Below are 21514 nucleotides of genomic sequence, written 5' to 3' on the forward strand. Positions count from 1 at the left end.
CCCTCCTCTCCTCAAGCCTCGCCGTCTGCAGCGCTAGCTGGACCTCCAACACCCGGTACCTTTCTTCCAGGCTTGGACCCGCTCCAGCTCCTGCTTCTCCGGTTCCGGCTGGGTTGCTCATGATGCCTTCTCCTGCACAAGCTGCTCACGAAGACTGTCGGAATGCTGTGATGGGACGATGAGCTGCTTGTGTGTAAAATCCTAGTCCCTCAGAGTTTGGTCAAGTTTGCAAACCTCTGTCTGTAACGGAGCCCCTTAAACATGGCTCCGTCAGTCGCTGGCAGATTCCGACAGTGGTTGCTTTCGGAATCGCTTCCAACATAAAAGCTCCTTAACGGAAACACGTCTTCTGGACTCTCTGCGTGACAGTTTCCGGCGAGGAGTGGGTGTCCCTACAGGAGGTCCTGAAACCTCCCCACTGTTTTCGCTGGAAGTGTCTCTGAGCCATCCCTCCAGCTCCCTTTCCCTCAGCCCAGCTCCTCTCCCCCTACTGGTTCCCTCTTCAGCTGCTGAGTCTCTCCCAACCTGTGTGAGCCCTTTCACTTCCCTTCCTTCCGATGGCAGTTCCCTGACAATGGGTGTTTGCAGAAGGCCTGCATTTCTGCAAAATGTCAAGTACCCTTTTTCACAATGACATCCTTATCCACACATTTGTTCCCACACACACAGAATGGGAGATCAGATGGCCGGGGGGGGGGGGAGTCTCTAAAATTCCACAGGAAGCAATATCTGAAGCCCTTGATTTTCAGAACTATGCATGCTGTTGTTCACCTGCTTTCTTCACAATAATGCACCAGTTACCATGATCATAGCTTGAACTTATTATGTGAACCTCGGGCACATTATCTTCAAGCAGAGAGCACAGCTCCCCTTCCCGAAAAACATGGTAATAGCGCATGAAGGCTTTTGTATCCTGACCACAAGCAACTCGGTCTCCCACAGCCACAGCCGCATCTACAATAGACTCACTGGAGCTTGCCGATGAAGTCCTTTTAAAGTGTTTGCCCGCAAAAGAATGACTATTGCTTGACGGGATATAGCCATTGTTTACGTTTTCCACAGAGCTATCCAGGAATGACATTTCCTCATTTTTGCTTTCGACTAAAGCAGGTGGCTCACCATTGAAATCTCTCAGTGATCTTGAGGCCGCCAGCCATTCCAATCTTTTGCACGCCATATGCTTCATAAACACTTCATCATAACTATTTAGTTGCTGCTCTTTCACCAATGGTCCTTGACAGCCTAAATCTACACTGCAGTGCCTTGATGGCTGAACATAGACGGCGTTGTTTGTCCATCCAGCTGTGCTCTTCAAAGGCTGCATCTTCTCATTCTGCTTCCCCAAGGCTGACTCGTCCAGTGATCTGGAGGAAAACCAGGAACGAAAAGATCTCCCAAGAGCACTGTAAACTCGTTTCTCTTCCTCTTCAGAGATTTTCACACAACAGGCTTCAGCTAAGCAGCTGCCAGTCCTCTGGGGATGTTTCTGGTCAAGGGTAACAGGGTAGCTGTGGTTGGAACCCATTAGCTGGTCCGGGGGCACAGTCTGAGATGTTATGGCATGAGCTGCAAGCTCCCTCTTACACGCATCCTTGCTGCGTTCAGAAAGCAACCGGGAGCAGAGGGCTTTGTTCCATGGAACAAACACATCTTGCTTCTCAAAATGCCGATTCTTTTGTTCCATGGCCCACACGTAAATCATCATCTGGCCTCCAGGTACCAGCACCCTGGCCATTTCTTTTAATGCTTTGATTCGTCTTTGTTGTGTGGAGAAATGGTGAATCACTGGGGAGAGAAGCAAAACGATATTTTAACATTCATGGATGTGGGGATTCTGTGCTAAAAATATTAAAATACTGTGCCTTTTACATGTGTGTCAATGCAAATTTACAAGTGAGATTACAGTTTTCACATTATTTTTGCACCTAATGAATAATTTCTATAATGCTGAATTTAAACAAATGTTTTAGATATGATGTTAAAAGCTCAGCATCTCATACTCTTGCCCTGTAGGCTCTATCTCATGCAAGGCTAAAAGGAGCATGGGGAGTGGTCTGAAAAACATCCAACCATCTAGTCTAGGCACAGGTTCTTGGCTGCTGTGTCACAAGGCTTGATCCTCAGCCTATGTTAATGACACACCAACTAGCCATGTTTATCTGCAACACACCCAGGAACATGATCTCTTTCCCCTGCTAGTATATCAAGTCAAAGCCTCTCTCTTCATTGCTCCCCAAAACAAAATGAATTATTCTGTGCTGTTCAGGTACAAGGGGGGAATTGCACAGATGTCAGCAAAAATAATTTACTGTTGCAGAAATTTTCAGATTCAATCCATGGCACTTCCAGTTAAAAGGATTAGATCCCCTCTATTGTTTCTACTGATTTTAGAAGTAGTTGCTAGGAGAGTAAGAGAAAACATAGATATAAAAGGGGTAAAGGTGGAACATAAAACATATAAAATAAAAGTGTTTGCAGACGATGTGGTTTTAACACTGGAAGACCTGAGGAGTAGTGTAACTAAGTTTCTATGCAAACGCATGCACCCTTCTGTATCCTCCATCCACAGAAGGAAGAGCCATTATCAGAGTTCTGGGACACATTCCAGCCAGGGGAAAACACTTTGGGGGTGAAAAAGGACTGGTAAGGGCTGTGGCCTGGAGACAGGGGGTGTGGCCTGGGGAGAGGTCCAAGGGCCAGATAAAAATGCCTAGGGGCCATATTCAACCTCTGGACTTGAGGTTCCCCATCCCTGCTCTATCCTATTCTTCATATTCTGGACAAAGTGAGCAAACAGCAGTGCAGAAGCACACATTGTCTAGTGAACATATTTTACTCCCCCCCCCCAAACATCCAGACTCTCTTACCTCCCACAGAAATGATCGCGTTGAAGCACTGGCCCCGGAAAGGAAGATTAAGGTTATCACAGATCATCACTTCGCAACCGTTATTTCTTGCAATCTCTACCAAAGAACCGCAGTAATCACATCCAAGATTATACACCTGGCTATTGACACCAAGGTATTTTCCAGTCCCACAACCTTTAAAAAATAAAAATAAACACACTCACACAAACACCAAACAAGGTTACAGAGGAACAAAACAATCTCTATTGTTCAGCTGACATTGGAGCAGAGTAAAACTGTGTGTTCTCAGAGTGAATATGGACCACTGAAACAGACAAATACAGTGGTACCTTGGTTTTCAAATGTAATCCATTCCGGAAGACTGTTCGAGTTCCAAAACATTTGAAAACCGAAACCTCAATAGCCGACAGCTAGGCCTCAGGATCTTGCATTCAGCAGAAGCTGCGTGGCACATTCAACTTCTGAGGCGTGTTCGAAAACAGAGGCATTTACATCCGGGTTTACGACATTTGAAAACTGAAATGTTCGACAACTGAGATGTTCGGAAACCGAAGTACCACTGTTATCTTTTCTTACAAGAATTGCCAGGTTTAGATTCACGTTGCTAACATCAAGTTAATGCTAAAGCTGTCTTCTTCAATCCACCCTACACTTACAACTTTAGGGCACTCAGCATCCATCCACAGAAACAGTTGGAGTCAATTCCTTACCTATAGCTCTCTTCATTCTAGTGACATTATATGTAAACAGCAACCACACTACTACAAGTGTCATTCTAAAGGATACTTCAAAGCTACGTGGACAACTAACTGGATTTTAATATGACATGTATGACATTCTGCCCTAATCCAACTCTAGTCATGGATTACAACTGGGATGGATAGGATGAAGATGAGCATCCCTATCTACACTCAGAGATGCACCCCAGTCCATCCTATGGATTGTGCATTCAGATTAACATTAACAATAATAAGGCTGCATGAAGCCTCCATCACAGATCTCTGTTGCTGGATTGCAGCATTCTTCCATAAAAATTACTGCTACTCATATGTTAAGCTTTAGGAGTCACTACAAAACATATCTCCTTGCTGTGCATAGTTTCAAATCCATAGCCAAGAAAAAGTACCACTCTAATGCAAAACCATTCAAAGAAACCTTTTCAAAAAGAGTTTGAAAACTGCTCCAGGCAGTCAGCAGGCGAGTGATGAAGAATAATTCCTGCCAATTTTCAGCTGGAGAGATGCAGGGAAGCAGCAAAGGGGACTAGTTTACTATAAGGAATTCAGATAAAATGCTTCCAATTGCCTTAAAAAACAGCCCTAAGTTTTTCTGACCTGCTAATAGTGTTAACGAAAAAACTGTCTCCCAGTCACTACAGAATGACAATGGAGCATCTTAAATAATAAGAAAGCAAAGGTTCAAAGCAGAAGCCTGCATACTTCTTCAAGCATACTCTAGTATTGAAAAACGAAGGCTGCAATCCAGCACACAGTAGTAGTCATTGTCACAGTAATATGATGCTAATATTTGGCATTTATAGAACACTTTGGGGGATATTCAGTCTGTTTCAAATGTTTTCATAGTTGTTCAGTTTGCTTAGTGATGGGTAGGGGTGAGGTATTGGGGTGGAAGACAAGACAGCTCAGCTAACAGGGAGGATGGTTGGACAGGTATAAGCTACTCATCATTTTCCGAGCCTGGGATTTCCTGGTTGCTATGTCACCAATCCATCAGTTCTGAAACTGCAGCGGTGTTACAGGTCAGTAACCGGCAACCATCTTCCATCCAAAATTTAATCCTAGAAAGGGATGGCCAAACACCACCTGGCTCACCTCAAACCCAATCTGAATTTTGCAAGAATCTCCACATGGTTTCGCCCACCCCACTTCAAAAGCAAAGAAAAAACTTACCATTGCAAGGAGGTAACCAGAAACAGGAAGCAGCCAGGCTACTGGTCAACAGGCCGGCCAGCCCACCCGTTCAGCTGCAGAAATTAACTGATGCTTCTGGGCACGCTCACAGAAATTTATCCATTCACATCACCAGAGAGTGGTGTGTGTAAAAGAAATGCTTGCATCGAGCTGTTCCCTTCATCAAAGTGAACACAAAGATATTGTGGACTCTCCTCACCACATCAGAGCTCAGGGCTGGAATTTATGTAACTTGTGGTGGATAAATAAACAAACAAACATATAGTCTCTCCCCCTCCCTCCTTTTTATTGGACTCGAAATTTAATAGATATACAGTGGTACCTCGGGTTAAGTACTTAATTCGTTCTGGAGGTCCGTTCTTAACCTGAAACTGTTCTTAACCTGAAGCACCACTTTAGCTAATGGGGCCTCCCGCTGCTGCTGCTGCCGTGCCGCCAGAGAACAATTTCTGTTCTCATCCTGAAGCAAAGTTCTTAACCCGAGGTACTATTTCTGGATTAGCGGAGTCTGTAACCTGAAGCCTATGTAACCTGAAGCATATGTAACCCGAGGTACCACTGTATGGCAAATCCAAACTTAGTGGTAATGTGTACATAACAGGATGTAAAATCATCTCCTCCTATCTTCTTAAAGTTATAAGGATTCTTCATGCTGTCTGTCTATCAGTATACACATACATACACACATGCACACAAACATAGACCTACCTATATCAGCAATGAGGCTGCCTGGCTTTTGCTCTAGAAGAAACTGTCGGACGCGAGGCCACGCTTTGCCCTGCAGATCATTGAAATAGGCAGCTGTGCTTTCATAGACGTTATGCACATGTTTCTTTTCTAGCTGGGAAGCCTCATGTTCCATCCTTCAAGAAACAAACAGACCAAACATGCACTGAACAACATGTTCCAGAGTTAAATTCCAAAAAAAGAACAGCCATGAATAGAGGTCCAATCTCAACATACAGCAGCAGAACAGGCTCTTGCGAGAACTCCCCTTTGAAAAGTGGCAAGGGAAGGGAGTTCCCAACTTTTCCAAGCAACATCTCCCATCCACCCCAACCATTTCTGCATACAAAAATGCATTCTTCATTTGCCTCCCAACATCTTACTTTGGGTGGAACGCTGCTTGTTCTCTCCTCTCAGTCACCCTGGTAAGCAGACCTCCCTTTCTTCTCCACAAGTTCTGCCTGCTAATAGCCTCTTGCAGCAGAGCGTCGTGCTAAAACCAAATCACTCCAGGAGGCAACATATGCAACCCACCCAATGCACCACAACGTCTCCATTTGCTACTATTGTGCTCATTTCCTATGGTGGCATAGTTGTCCCTGTTTCTATGTAAGTCAGGCTTCCACACTGCTGCTCTAAGATACCTACATTCCAGCCACAAACAGGGGAATCCCCGCTTAAGTGGGGGCTCCATTCTGGGCTGCTGCACGTGTCATCAGGATGTGCAAAAGCAGTGATTCCTCCATTCCACCCTTGCCCTCTTTTGGGTGGGGATTTCCCTGTACAGTCACTTGGACTGTTTGATTAGGAGCTACTTTGAAGACACTGGTGTGGACAACTCTCCTAGTTGCTACTTCCCACTGCCTCTCCTCCCATCCATTTGCAGTCCCAAAGTGACCTCTCTGGGACTCCACTCCAGATTTGTGTGGTGTTTACTCCTTAGCCTTTTCTGCTCCTGAAGATGTCCTGTAAGGCAGCGGGTATGGATGGTTCTTCGGGGTTTACTCCCAAAGCTTTTCTCACAAATGAGTGTAGCTGCAAAGCAGCAGAGGTTTAGGGTCAGAGATTTCCTTCTCCTAGATGGGCTACTTTCCCAGATTGACAAACCCTATTTGCCCCTCACTTCCCTTTACACCCCATGCAGAAATGGCCTTCTTGACCATTGGACCCACTACTGGTCTTGTCCATTGAGTCCACCAGAGTCTGTCTTTGCATGCAGGGGAAATCCCTAACTAAGGTGTAGCTGTTTCTTTTTTTCATCTATTCTCCAAGAATAAGCTGAGCAAACTTAAGTTTATTTCATGGAGCCTGGGGAGTTTAAATGCCAAAGTGCCAGGGCTGCAAATACTTAACTGGAGCTTTCTTTCAGTGTTAAAAAAGGCCGAGGCTACAATTGCCGCTTTACCCGAGAAAAACCAAAAGCATGAAAAAGCCACTACCTTTCTTTGGCCAGAGAAAGCTAAAGCTTGTTTACCCAATCGTCTCCAAGGAATCCAACAATACATAAAGAAACACAGGGGAGGGTGTAGCTTTCAGGAATTATTCAGAAGCACTAAAGCATATATCATGTCTTAATTTGCAGAGACCTCCACAGACTGAATGCCTGGAACCATATATTTTTAAAACTCCTGTACTATCTCCACTGCTGCTTTTATAGTCCATTAAGTGTTTACAGTTTAAACTAGCACAACCAGCAGAAATATTTGATTGCTAAGGATCCCCTAAGCAAGTTTGCAAGACTCTTGGGCTGGGGTATTGTTTAGGAGTGAGGGAATTCTGGGGGTGTTATTGATATTAAATTTTTGTATCTTATTGATCTTATGATTTATGTAGAAATTGTTCAATTTGGTTGTGCTTTTTGATCCTTTATTTATTGTTTATGACTGCTTGTGTTATGCTTGTAGTTAGGTTTTTTTTAATGTAAAGCTGCTTTGAGCATGGTGGTAACTATGGAAAGGCAGCATACAAATAAAATTAACGGCCTAAGTCCAGTATACCTGAAGGAGTGTCTCCACTCCATCGTTCTGCCCAAACACTCAGATCCAGCACCAAGGGCCTTCTGGCAGTTCCCTCGCTGTGAGAAGCCAAGTTACAGGGAACCAGGCAGAGGGACTTCTCGGTAGTGGCACCTGCCCTGTGGAACGCTCTCCCACCAGATGTCAAAGAGAAAAATAACTATCAAACTTTTAGATGACATCTGAAGGCAGCCCTGATTAGGGAAGCTTTTAATGTTTAATAGGTTATTGTATTTTAGTGTTTTGTTGAAAGCCGCCCAGAGTGGCCAGCCAGATGGGCAGGGTAGAAATAAATTATTATTATTATTATTATTATTATTATTATTATTATTATTGCTTAGAAGCAAATCTCACTGATTTCAATGGGACTTATTCCCAAAAAAGTATGTAGGACTGAAGTCTTCTGTCTGGTTCCCTGTACAGTGGTGCCCCGCAAGACGAACGCCTCGCAAGACGGAAAACCCGCTAGACGAAAGGGTTTTCCGTTTTGGAGGCGCTTCGCAAAACGAATTTCCCTATGGGCTTGCTTCGCAAGACGACAGCCCATAGGGAAATCTCCGGGACAGCGGGGAAGCGCAGCGCGTCTTCCCCACTGTCCTCGGACCTCCTCCCCCGCCCGGCATCGGAACGAAGCTCCGATGCCGGGCGGGGGGGGGAGGAACGCCTCCTCCCCCCGCCCGGCATCGGAACGAAGCTCCGATGCCGGGCGGGGGGGGGAGGAACGCCTCCTCCCCCCGCCCGGCATCGGAACGAAGCTCCGATGCCGGGCGGGGGGGGAGGAACGCCTCCTCCCCCCGCCCGGCATCGGAACGAAGCTCCGATGCCGGGCGGGGGGGGAGGAACGCCTCCTCCCGCCGCCCGGCATCGGAACGAAGCTCCGATGCCGGGCGGGGGGGGCGGGGACACCTTCTCCCGCCGCCCAGCTTCGGATGGCTTTCCTGAAGACTTGGGGTGGGAGGAGGGTTTTCCTTCCCACCGCCAACATTCAGAATGCTGTTCTGAATGTTGGCGGTGCGGAGGAAAAACCCTCCTCCCACGCAAGCCCCGGGAACAGAGGGAAAGCGCTGTGCGCCTTCCCCTCTGTTCCCGTACCTGTCCTGAAGGCTTGCGGTGGGGAGAAAAGCCCTTCTCCGCACCGCCAGCCTGGCAAGCGGTTTCCCTAGGAACGCATTAATTGATTTTCAATGCATTCCTATGGGAAACCGTGCTTCGCAAGACGAAAAACTCGCAAGAAGAAAAAACTTGCGGAACCAATTAATTTCGTCTTGCGAGGCACCACTGTATTTTCACTTTTTGCAGTGAGGGAACTGCCAGAAGGCCCTCAGAGTTGAACCTCCAGACTGAACGATGGGGATGGAGACACTCCTGCAGGTATACAGGACCAAGGTAGTTTAGAGCCTTAAAGGTCAACACCAACACTTTGAATTATGCTTGGAAATGTACTGGTAGCCAATGTAGATCCTTTAGGACTGGTGATACATGGTCTCGGTGGCAGCTCCCAGTCACCAGTCTGGCAGCCGCATTCTGGATTAATTGTAGTTTCCAAGTCTCCTTCAAAGGTAGCCCTACAGTTTTCACATCCAGTGCAACTGTAAACCACTTAAATTTTCCTGTGGCCAAGTCTGCTTGATCTCAACAAGCTCAGTAAGAATAAGCCTTCATAAGTGGTTCGTAAATAAAACGAGTTCTTTCCACTGTTTTGGAACCCTTTGCTTTCATCCATGCATGTCTTGAACAAGAATAGAAAGCGCATAACTGCAAACCACTTTACAAAATTGCCAGCTTCTGCCAATAATGCATTATACTATCTTGGCTGAAGGTTAAAGTTTTCAAGCAAAGCCCAACGTCAACACAAACTTGATCCAAGAGCGTACACTGTAATTTCTAGAAGAGGGGCAACAGATCTCTTTGGGAAGTATGGGAAGCCTCAGTTGATCCTGATCAACTTCAGACTGCGATGAAGGACAATTGATGAAAGGCTTTGAAGGAGAGTATGACAAAATTATTGGAGAATCTCAGATATAAATTACAACAAAGTTCCTCAACTACAAATTGCATGACCAAAAGCTACACAGAATTAAAGCAACAGAAGCTTAGAACTCAGTCTTCAGAACTAGGTGGCTTGGACCTCCCTGAAGATCAGATGTGACACATGATATTCATGAACTGGTTCTTCTAAGATACTTTTTTAAAGCAACTGCAGGAGGACCAGTTTAGATTTGGACCATAGTGCTGGGGAGGCAAGGTTTAACCCTTCTCCCCTGGTATGGTTGGGACCAGTCAAAACTGAAAATTGGCTACCTCTTGTCAAGTGTAGGTAGCAACTTAACGTTTTTAATGCATTATGGAGAATGGGGAACCTACAAGCTTCTAGATGTTGAATTCCAGCTCCCACCATCGCTGACCATGCAACTGGGGCTGTCATTCAGTATATTCTGATTTTATTCTGTGAACTGCCCTGAGACCTGCGGGTGTAGGGCAGTATAATAATAATAATAATAATAATAGACACCAGGTTGGCACAGTTTGTTCTACACTACCATCCAAGTAGAGTAATTTTGGCTTAGCTCAGCAGCCAGTCAATATTCTTCCTCCCCTCGCCTCTCAGTACATGACAGAAGACTCAAGAAAGGGAGGAAACTGGTTCCTCATATCAGGCAGGGCTCTCTGCAGCAGAAAAAAGCAGGGCAAATTTATGGCACAAGAGGGTGGCAGGGAGTTTGGTTGTCTCTATCACATTACACTTTGGAACGGGCAGAACCTTCTAATGTTTCCAAAGCTCAGAACAGTGTAAGAGATCTTCCCCAACAGAGAACTTGGGGCAGGACGGTGTGCTTCTGAGCAGCATCTGACAATGTCAAATGGCATGGGGCGCTTGCCTTCAGCAAACTGGCAAGCAGGGGTGAAAGAAGGCTAACCAACCCCCGGGGCGGGGCAAACCGCCGGCCGCGCACGCGTTGCGCCGCTACGTACAATGCATGTGTGGCACTGCTACGTACGATGCATGAGTGGCGTCGCTATGTAGGAGGATGAGGAGTTTGGATTTGATATCCCGCTTTATCACTACCTGAAGGAGTCTCAAAGCGGCTAACATTCTCCTTTCCCTTCTCCCCCACAACAAACACTCTGTGAGGTGAGTGGGGCTGAGAGACTTCAGAGAAGTGTGACTAGCCCAAGTCACCCAGCAGCTGCATGTGGAGGAGAGGAGACACGATCCTGGTTCCCCAGATTACGAGACTACCGCTCTTAACCACTACACCACACTGGTGTAGGGTGTAGGGCGCATGTGCAGCGTCAATACGTACAGCGCATGCGTGTGACACCACACATGAGTTGTACGTAGCGGTTTGCCGCTGGCGCCACCCGAGCACCGTACAGATGGCGGTGGGATCCCTCCGTCACTGCTACAGTCGTCTATACAGTGCCTACTGGTTTCAGGGACAAGAGGATAATGATTAATTATCAGCAGCTCTAAGTCTTTAGTGAACTGAAATGCTTAAGGACATTGTTCACCCGAGAGCTCTTCCATATCTTCTGATATTCTGTTTCCTTGTTTATTCAAAATTATTCTATGAGTCGGAAAGGGAAAGATGTTTAGCCTCTCTGTGAAGTAAAAGCACATTTAGTAGCATGAATACTGTTAATATTTGTGAGGCTTTTCTTTGAGGAAATGAGTCATCAGGCCTGAATGTGTAATTATAGCAGAAATGCATTATTCTTTGTTCGCTGAGAGGCTATAACTACATTTCACCTCTTCCTGCAGAGCTTTTTGGGGGGCGGGGATTAAAAAACAAAACTTACCACTAAATCCCTAAAAGTTGGAACTGTAACTTCATGAAATATCAGTTTCCCACAGGAAATCATTCTGCCCATCCCCACCTCCATTAAAGTTTAAATAGCTTAAGTTTCAAAGATGCCTCTTTAAAAATACGTATTTTTAAATTTTTGTTGGCAATTTTTTTGTTGTGAAAGGTGCATTTTTCTTTTTAAATTAAATAAATATTAAATTTATTATGAATAACATTAACATGTGTGCATTAATAAACCTACTTAGTATCTTAATTAAAGTGATATCCTATATACAATAATTGTGATATGCATAATTTGTATTGTTTATTATTATCTTAAGAAGATTACCTTTCAGTGTAATCAATTCCCATTGTTCCAGGTGCATTTTGTGACAGGAAATTTCATTAGTGCGAGCAGTTTCTGAGCTCTGGGCACAGTACTGCACCTAAGATTTCACATTAAAACTGCAGAGTGGAAGGAAAGGAGGACCTTTTTCTGCCTCCCCACTTCCAGCTACTCTCTGAAGACTGGAGAAGAGACTCTCTTAAGAATATTAGGGGGGTGGGCAGGGGAAGGACTAGACCATGTGAAAAATGAACATAATATTTTAGCTGCAGTTCATTCATTTTCAGCTTTGTATTCTTGTTCTGGGGAAAGGCATGCCTTGACATTCTGTTGTTGTGCCCATAACCTAGATTTAAGGTGCCTTTTAGCTCCTAGCTTTTATATCTCAGCTTCTAACACTGTTACCTTTGTCTTAATGCCAATCAAGAGCAAAGACTGTATTTCACCCAGTAAAATACATGGTTTTATTGCATCTTAAACGTCATTATTCCAATACAATAATAATTAAAATGATTCCAATTCTCTGACAAGAGGTCAAAGAGAAATAGCATCCAGTACAATTAAGAAAGATGGGAGCTCCGGAGTTTGGGAATGCAGATTAGGCTCTGGAAGAGGGGTGAAGGATGCATATACAAGCCAGGATCTCTCCCTCTGCTGCCCACCTGGAACAGCTCACTGCTAACATTGTGCCTGAACACCCTACGTGAATAGAGAAGGATATTGGAGATTTGGATTCCAGGAAGCAGTGATTTCAACTCACAATCCTTTTTCTTACCTATCTCTGACATGAGCAGGTGCCCCAATCCAGGTGACCAGCAGTGTGTTCAGCTTTTGTGGTACAGGAAGGAGCTAAGGCATACAGTGCTACCTCAGGTTACGAACTTAATTCGTTCCAGAAGTTCGTTCTTAACCCGAAGCGTTCTTAACCCAAGACGCACAATCCCTACATAGGTCTCTCGCGGCCCCGGAAGCAGATTGCGTTCGTATCCCGGGGCAAAGTTCGCAACCCGGGACACCTACTTCCGGGTTTGTGGAGTTCATAACCCGAAGCGTTCGTAAGCAGGACTGTTCGTAACCTGAGGTACCACTGTAATTTAAACACAGCTTTGCAGCAGAGACTTGATGCAATTATTTAAAACTCCATGATGGAGACCAAAAAGAAAACCTTGTTGGCGTCTGCTCAATTATCATACCGACTTCTTCAAATACGGGAGATAATCACACTCACAGAGGTGTATACTGCACTCCACTTCGCGAATTGGGAATACTTTAATGGTTTTTTCCAAGCAGAGGTCACGCTCAGAGCAGAGAACACTGTTGAGCAGTTAAGGCCAATTGAGGAGGATGATTCATAGCAGTTGCCTTTAGAAGCCAGCTGCTCAGTGTTTATGCTCTTCAAGAGGAAGACTGCAGTTCAAAAAGGTCCAAGACTCTCAGGCTACAGGACGATAATTGTTATTCCCCACAAGTCAGTACTGGGGCCCTAAACAAACTCCATTATGATCTACTGTGAGTTTTGCCTTGGTCAGATCTGGATGGACCTCCCACACAACCCAAGGCATTGAAAGAAACTTAAAACTAACCAGGGCATAGATGCTAAACTTCATAGAAATGATATGTAGGGATGCAAATTTAGGATTTAAATATCACAGATGGCCAGCGAAGTAATTTTCAATGCAGAACACCCCAGATGAATTCTACCCTGTTTTGGACCTTAGATAAAGTCCTGTCTCAGATGAAACAGGGTGACCCTGGTTGAGATGCTGATGTAAGGTGGAAATCATTATGTTTCAGTTCGGTAAGAGAAACCATTGAAAAGAGACTGACTGCCCAAGCCCAACCTAGGTTCCACCTTCCCATTATCCACAAGTGCCTCGGCCTAATGGCAAAAATAAACAAATTAATTGAATTAAACTGCCCCCCTTCAACTTTAAGGGCCTTCTACCTGAGCCACTTCATGATAGAACCAGCTGCTCTCAGCAAACTCCACTTATAGGATTCCAGCTATGATACTATCACTTTTTTCATAGATCGGTCTTTTTCCCACTGGCTCAGGTACTGCTACCCCTGGGAAAAGGTCCAGCCTGTTCTGATCACACCTTCTGCTAGCTCACAGAACTTCACAACTCTGTCCAGAATTCCCAGAATTCAACCTTTTTTTGGAAGAATTTCTGTGTCTTCAAAGTGTTAAGGAGTGGCAGAAAGCTAAACTGCACAGCTTTACTCATCACTCCGGCTGGATCTAGACACATCAAAGATTTGCGTGTCATCCAGTTGGGAAAGACGGGACTCCTTTCCACAGCGCCGCCTGGTGTCACAACATTATATCGCATATACAACACATATAAAATGCTTTTTTTTAAGCTGAGTCCTCCGTCTCTATGCTGGGGAAACCTGCAATTCTTTGACTCCTGCCAGTTCAGCTTTAAACTCACATGATAAGTCTCCTTTTCACTGAAGTGAAAATCCAGTAGGAATTTTATCAACATACAAGTTTAGAATCGTACCCCAGAGTCCTAAAGCCTGCCTGTCTGCTAAGATTCTTAAAATTATGGCATGAACTGCATTTCTTTCTTTTTTAAAAAAAAAAATTGATGAATTACATAATTGATGGGCTTTATTTAAGCAGCAATTATAGTTGGTGCTTTTTAAAAAAAATCCATCCTGTTCACAGCAAGATTAAAAGTACTGTGATTATTCTTTGATGTTGCCAGGCTAATTAAAAGTGTATTTGCCACCACTGACTTTTTAATGCGAATGAATATATTACCTCCTGTGGATGAATCATGTATTGAAGTATCCATCAAAACTTCCAAACCATTCCATTGTTTCCTGATTAGATTTTTATTATACCATGAACTAAAGTGGAATTAAATATTAACAACACAGCACTGAATTTGGTTCTCTATCAATGAATTATTCAACGCACTATTGTGTATCATTATAGATACATGGTAACATTTACCAGGTTTTAGATACAATCTTGGACTGGGTACCGTAAATCTAACTGGAGGACTGGTGGAACTGGGGTGACAGATGCTGTTGAGAGAATTCAACCTCCTCTAGCAGCCCAGGTGGGATGGCTTTACAAGATTCCCTTTACACCACTGTGCTTGAAATTCCAGGTTGTGGTCGTACCCTTTCCAGCAATTCCAATCACACCGAAAGGCTGGGATTCAATTGCTAACAAAGCAATTATTCCATGATAACAATTTTATTATTATTTGTTATTTACACCCCGCCCAACTGACTGGGTTTCCCCAGCCACTCTGAGCAGCTTCCATATATATATAAAATAATAATAACATCCCTATTAATATGTAGAGATCAGGAGTGGAGCCAAAAGTCTCCCACTCTGTCCCCCTCCCCAGTGCATACATACATTTTTATACTGTTTTACCATCTGTGCAGGGCTTGAGACATATCTTGAGCAGAAAGCAGAATAATGGTGTAAAGTGCTAACCCCGAGACAATCCATCATTTGACTACATCTGCCCTCATGTTCATTTCATAATGACAGTTATCCAAAGCCATGCAACAGTCAGGCTTGTGAATTATATGAAGTTGGACAGTGATGTCCCTGCCGCAGGGGCCATTGCTAGTAATTAACAATTCTGGTGAAGATTCACCCAGCAACATAGTGAGCCTGCTAATTCCAACTGATTAAATATTTTGGCATTTTTACCAGAGAAGCGACAGGACATAAAGAGTCCTACGATTTTCTATTTCCCCCCCACACACCATTTTTTTGTCTCCTGCTTAGAACATGAGCAATTATAGGAAAGCGTTGATGGTTTATTTTCTTTTTATATATATTTTTGGAGATAGATTTTTAGCCTGCTTTTGCAAATACTCTCAAGCATTGCTTGCCTCTTTTCCATGCCTGTTTTGGAGTCCTGGTTCACACATTCAGAATTGTAATCAGCTGCATGGTTCACATCACTCGAGGCAGAGGCAAAGTAATGATGGCGCAGGAGGAATTTTATCCTCCATACCTTATCAGCCCTAGCAGCAATTCTGAAATTATTCTGCTCACCTCTTCACTTGCGTATCGGGAAACGGTGCAACTGCTCAGCTTGGCAAGGTGTTTATAGGCCTTCTCTCCTACTGTGGAGCAGAAAGGTCCTCCTTGCCTTTTGTCGTCAACTGGCTTATACATTTCTAGAAGATAACTGGGCAGAAAGGACACAAGAATCCCATAGCCAGAAATGCTGTGATCGTGGAGAACCAAAGCCATAAGTGTCCATTTTGTGTCCATTTTGGCTCCCCTGCCCCTTCCATTAACACAGATCAGAGTGACGGCTTGTAGAGAGATAACACCTCCCATTACTTCATCCGTTTCAGCTCCATCCATTTCTGGTTTTCTCCATCCCAGCCTCCCTCTCTCTCCTGGATCCACCCCAACCACACAGCTCACCACAATACTGGCTCACCATGTAGCAACCATTTCTCCTCTATATCTCTATCTCTCACAAACAGAGAAGAGGCAGCAGTTCTCAGAAGGATAGTCCAGAGAGCAAGAGTTGTGTGCCCACAGTCGCCTTCAATATTTGCCAGGCGCAATTTGCGCCTGGTTATCAGCCACTTGAGACCGACTGAAGACGCATGGGCCACAGGATAGGATCTGGTGCCTTCACCATCTGGCGGTGCAATGCTTGGATATGGACTGTTTTCAGATACTATCAATACATCCTGTAGAATTCTATCTGTGATATCTTACCTGTACAATCAGAATGAATTTCAGGAACCAAAAAAATTTGTATTGAAAAATACAACTTTCGAGGCATCTTGCCACAAATGGCAACTAGGGATTCTGTTTTGGCAACTGTAACCCTGGTTTAAGGAGCCATTTGGTGTCTAGCTTATATATCTGAGTTTCTAACACTACCCACAGCATCCAGAGGTCCACATGAAATTGGGCCAGTGGCTCTATGGCACATTTAAAGGGGGAGCAATGCAAAATAGCAAAAATCTAACTATAAAGTAGTCTTAACATGATACAAAATTACATCAAATAATATTAGTACAGTGCAAAGTGTTTGGCAGTCATTGCACACATTGGCCAGGACGTTAGCAGAAGCAGCAGGTTTACCTCTGAGCAAATGGATAGAAATCTACCTGCACAGTTTTCCATAGATGGCCACTAGCTTAAAAGTGGGCAGAGACAGGAGAGAAATAAACTACATTTTTATAAAAATGCTGATAATGCAGGCAAGGTCTACATGTATCATGTTCTGCATTAAAGCTGAACATGAAAAATGTCGCCCATTTACTTCTGTATTTATTTATCAAGGCATTTCTTTATTGCACTTTTGCAAAATATCAAGACAGTGTGCAACAATGTCAAAACATTCAAAAGCAATACAAAGCAATCATTAAAATGGCTGGCTGCTCCAGAGTCATTTTAAACAACTGCATAGGCCTGTTGCCATTTAAAAAAAAGTCCTCAAGAGACACCTGAAAGTCAAAAGTGAGGATGCCTTCCAAATCTCTGCTGGAAGGGTGTTCTGCAGTGACACTCAGTTCCTGACTTCTAGATGAGGCCAGTCCAGGCTTTGTGGCACAGAGAGCAACTAACAGTGCTCCTCTGGATGATCTCGGTCATCAGACCAGAACAGAAGGGCTCGGGCGGTACATAAGGTATCCTGGACCCAAGTTGTTCAGGGCTCTGTAGATCAACTCAAGAACCTTGGACATGACACAGCAAGGTATGGGCAGCTAGCGAAGACCTTATAGCAAAGGTGCTACATGTTACCAGCTGTTTGCCCCCATCAGCAGTCTAACCACCACATTCTGCACAGGCCCAAGGGCAGCCACTCATAAAGTGTGTTGCAGGAATCTAGTCTCTAGGTAATCAATGCATGGACTACAGTGGCCAAGTTATCCTCATACAGGAACAGATGTAGGTGGTATACCAGTTAAAGCTCACAAAAGACACTTCTAGCCACTGAGGTTACTTGGGCCTCTAATGAGAAAGATGTATACAGAAGTACTCCCAAGCTATGTCCCTGCTCCTTTAGAGGGAGTTAAGTCCCTTTCAGAACAAGCAACTACCCTATCTTCCACACACAGGAACAGCCCACCCACAGAGCTTCCCAGGCATCAAACACAGTTTATTGACCTTTATCTAGTCCACCAATGGTCCAGAGCTTCCACAGACTCTCCTGATTCATGGAGAAATAGAGCTGTGCATCATCAGCAAACTGATGCCACTGTGCTCCCAAACTCCTAATAACCACTTATTTGATAAATACTTCCATTACGTTTATGAGATCAGGTCTTCATAAGATTAGATTGGCCTTCATTAGATTGGTCGCAACTAGGGCCAGGGCCTTTTCAGTACTGGGCCCAACTTGGTGGAATGCTCTGTCACAAAAGACTAGGGCCCTGCGGGACTTGACATCTTTGACATCTTTGGTTTGTTGAAAACAACCACAACACTAAAAAGTCTACCATTAAGCCAAACAAAGAGCCAAGTTCACTTCCCCAAAGTCCTTCCTAAATAGAAATGTCACCAGAGAACCTGGGCTGTGTACACACCATACATTTAAAGCACATTTGCACACGACTTCCCCCAAATAATTCTGGGAAGTGTAGTTTGTTAAGAGTGCTAGGAATTGCTGTTCTTTAAGGGGTGTCCTGATAATTCTCAGAAGTATCAACAATCTACAGTTCCCAAGATTCTTTGGGGAGAGTAATGCGCTTTAAATGTATGGTGTGTATGTAGACCTGGTTTGCAAGATTCTCTGAAATTGAAAGGGCCCTACTCTTCAGAACTGAACTTTTTACATCCTTGGAACTGTAGTTTTTATATCCACAGGACCAGATGTTCAGAGCATGGCAAAAATACCAAATACAACTATAGTATGAGAACCATATAAATGCATGTATCTGTTTTAAGTCGGCAAAGGAAGAGAAAGCACCAGAAAGATTTTTAAAAAACAACAACCATAATGTATTATTTTTAAGCACTGAATTTAAAGAATTTGCTGAGGGAGAGAAATCTGAGTTAGGGAATTCCATCCCGTTCAACAATGAAAGCAAGGGACCTTATATAGAGTATTTTAATAATATATTATAAGATGCAACAAATGTTTTCCTAATTCTAGAAGCCACTATGCTCTGTCATCTCGTTATGCACAGTTTCATTATAGAATAACTATGTATTGTTTTAACTATCTCATGTCTCGGATTTATTGGTTTGCCTTTAACAAATTTCCTTTCACTCCTCAACGATTCCCCACCACACCCAATCAGCTTAACAAATATTTCTCCCCAAACAGGATGGTTTAAACAGAAGTGCTGTGAATCAGCCTTAAAAGAAAGAAAGGAGATGGAAATATATAGCTGCTGATAAACTGGATGAGCCAGGCACAAGTTAAGACGGGAGCATATGGCTACCATGTTCTATGGAAGGGAAATGTATTTGGTGCACAGATATGCAAACACAAAAGTGCAGGCTAGCAACAGAAGGGGAAGCCAGCAAGCCATCACCTGGCCACCTGCTACTCCTGGCAAAGAGAGCAGCACAAACACACCCACATGCACGCAAGATCACTATCACATTTCTGTCTGGAAATAAAATCCCACCACTAGACTGGGTGAAATTATTGAACCTGGCTTCTCCAGCTGGACTAGATTTGCATTCCCTTGGCACCTCTCAGGATGACACTGCTGATAATTTTCATACATGAATATCACTTATGGGGAGCGGGGGGAGGCAACGACACATTCACCATCGCATGCAGCAAACCTGTGCCCATTCTGGCAGCTGTAAACATGTCAATACTGGCACGTGCATTCATTACACACGAAGGCATGAGTGTAACCAGGATTTTTGTTGCGGGGGGGGGCAGGCCTTTTGTTGGGGAGGGCAGAACATCAGTTTGCTATGTATTTTTATTTTTATTGATTGATTTGGGGGGTGCCAGCTGCCCCTCTCTGCCCCCCCCTTGGCTAAGCCCATGCAGGAAGCTTCACATCTTTTCCAATTCATATGTAATATCCATGCTGGGAAATCGGCAGACTTCAGGAACAACAAAGAGGTCAAAAGAATGAGACAAAAACTGAAGGTAACCGCGTGAAGTTTCTCCAAGTCAGCTGAGAAGGCTGAGGCAAGATCAAAACAGGGTGGTTGCTTTTTTTAAAATAATAATTTAAAAAATAGTCTCCATCCATGAGGATGCTAGAGAGCTTTAAGAACAAAACAAGCGAGCCGCTAGGCAAGAGTTACACCCCCACCCACTTCACTTCAAAGATCTGGTCTATTTTAAGGTTTATTTATTTATTTGTTCGTTGCAAAATGCAAAACAGCTACAAAGATCAAAGGAGGGAGGTTGGGCCACTGCTGCCGCCCGCATGAAGACCTTCCAGCCCCAAATAGCAGAGAGGCGTCCAAGCAAGTGGTGCGGCGGAAGAGAAAAAGGAAGAAGTTGCGCCGAGCGGGATGGCATCTTAAACCAGCATCTCTGTTGAATTGCTGGACAGGGGAATAAAAGGGAGTTTAATGGACGGGTTTAAACATGCGCCAACGACGGGGATCGTCCTGCACGTGCGGTGCGCATAGGCAAGCATAGACAGATTTATTCTTAAGCCAAACCGACAATGTCTCCCACTCCCACCCCCTTTCCACAGCCCGATCCTAAACATGTCGGGAAAGTAAATCTCGCTGAGTGCAGAGGGACTCCCCTACCCGAGTCCGCTTGGAACGGTCACCCCAACTCTTCGAAGCGGGAGAGTCGGGAGGGCGCATCGCCAAATGGGGGGCGCGGGATTATACAACGCTTCGGTCGCTCTACCGTATGCATCCTAAGAGAGCCGCGAGAGGCATTGCTGAGAAGCCGCGGTCTGCCTGCCTGCCTGGCGAGCGTCCCGAAGAGCCGCCTCGTTTCCCGCCCTCGCCCCCGTTTACCTGCACCCGCCGGTAGGAGGCAGGGTGGGCGAGAGCCGCCTCATGCGCCTCCTCTATCCGCCGCGCGCCGCAGGCTGCCGGCCGCGAGCAGCAGCAGCAGCACCGCCACCAGCCGCCGCCGCCGCTGCCTCTGCATCCTGCCCGGGGAGAAGGAGGAGGAGGCGGCGCTTAACTCGGGCGACGTCGGGGGCTACGAGGCTCCCCTCGGCGGCCGGGCTCATTCCTCCTCTCTCTGCCCCGGCTCTCCCTTCTTAGCGCCTCTCCGCTGGCGCGAGGGGGCGCGGAAGCTTCTGCTGAGAAGATGGGAAGGTGACGGGGAAGGGGGGGGGCAATAGAGAGGCGAAGGCGGCTCTGGCGCTTAACGAGCAGGTGAGAGCGCGCGAGAGAAAAAAGGTCCCCTTCGGGACGACGACGCAGGAGAGGAATGGCGCGCGAGAGGAATGCGAAGAGGCAGCCGGGGAGGCTGCGGGGGGCGGAGGGAGACGCCAAGGGCGCGCTGGAGAGGGAAACCGAAGGCAAGGGCAGCAGACTTTGGGGGCAGGAGGCGAGCCAGGACAGACCCAGGGAGACGAGACCCAAGGCATTTGGGCACCCCACCATTGCGCCCTCGCTGCCTGCCAGGGAATCAGGGGAAGGGAAGATCTACATCAGGAAGGGGTGAGGAAGCGTGACATCGAGATCTGTTGTCCCAGGGGGTCCTGCCACCTGAGGCGGTCACCTCACCATGCCTCATGGGTGGGCCAGCAGGGCTGTCTTTAGCATATGCGCCGCTGGGGTGCAAAGATCCGCCCAGCACCCCCAAATTTAGTTAATTCCGCACGCACAGCGCCGTTGAGAATGACAAGCGCCACAGTTGTGAATGTCAAGCGCTGCCGCTGGCGCGGCAGGTCTTTGGTAAATGGGCACACAAAGTTGAAAGTCCTTTAGTGA

The 21514-nt window shown here is 45.4% G+C and overlaps 1 protein-coding gene across 2 annotated transcripts; it reads right to left on the reverse strand.

Annotated features, from left to right (window-relative positions):
• Positions 1–580: 580 nt before the first annotated feature.
• Positions 581–20950, reverse strand: TRMT9B (tRNA methyltransferase 9B (putative)). Of its 2 annotated transcripts, none has more exons than XM_081020083.1 (4): positions 20585–20950; positions 5507–5661; positions 2868–3041; positions 581–1785 (listed from the first exon to the last, which is right to left on the reverse strand). In XM_081020083.1, the coding sequence occupies exons 1-4, from the start codon at positions 20626–20628 to the stop codon at positions 752–754; spliced, it is 1407 nt and encodes a 468-aa protein (XP_080876209.1). In that variant the 5' UTR covers positions 20629–20950; the 3' UTR covers positions 581–751. The 2 variants fall into 2 exon arrangements, with proteins under 2 accessions (XP_080876209.1, XP_080876210.1); XM_081020084.1 differs by lacking the exon at positions 20585–20950 and adding an exon at positions 20366–20503.
• Between the last annotated feature and the right edge of the window lie 564 nt (positions 20951–21514).

This window comes from Podarcis pityusensis (assembly GCF_964106645.2).
Source record: "Podarcis pityusensis genome assembly, chromosome: 9".
Lineage (NCBI taxonomy): Eukaryota > Metazoa > Chordata > Lepidosauria > Squamata > Lacertidae > Podarcis > Podarcis pityusensis.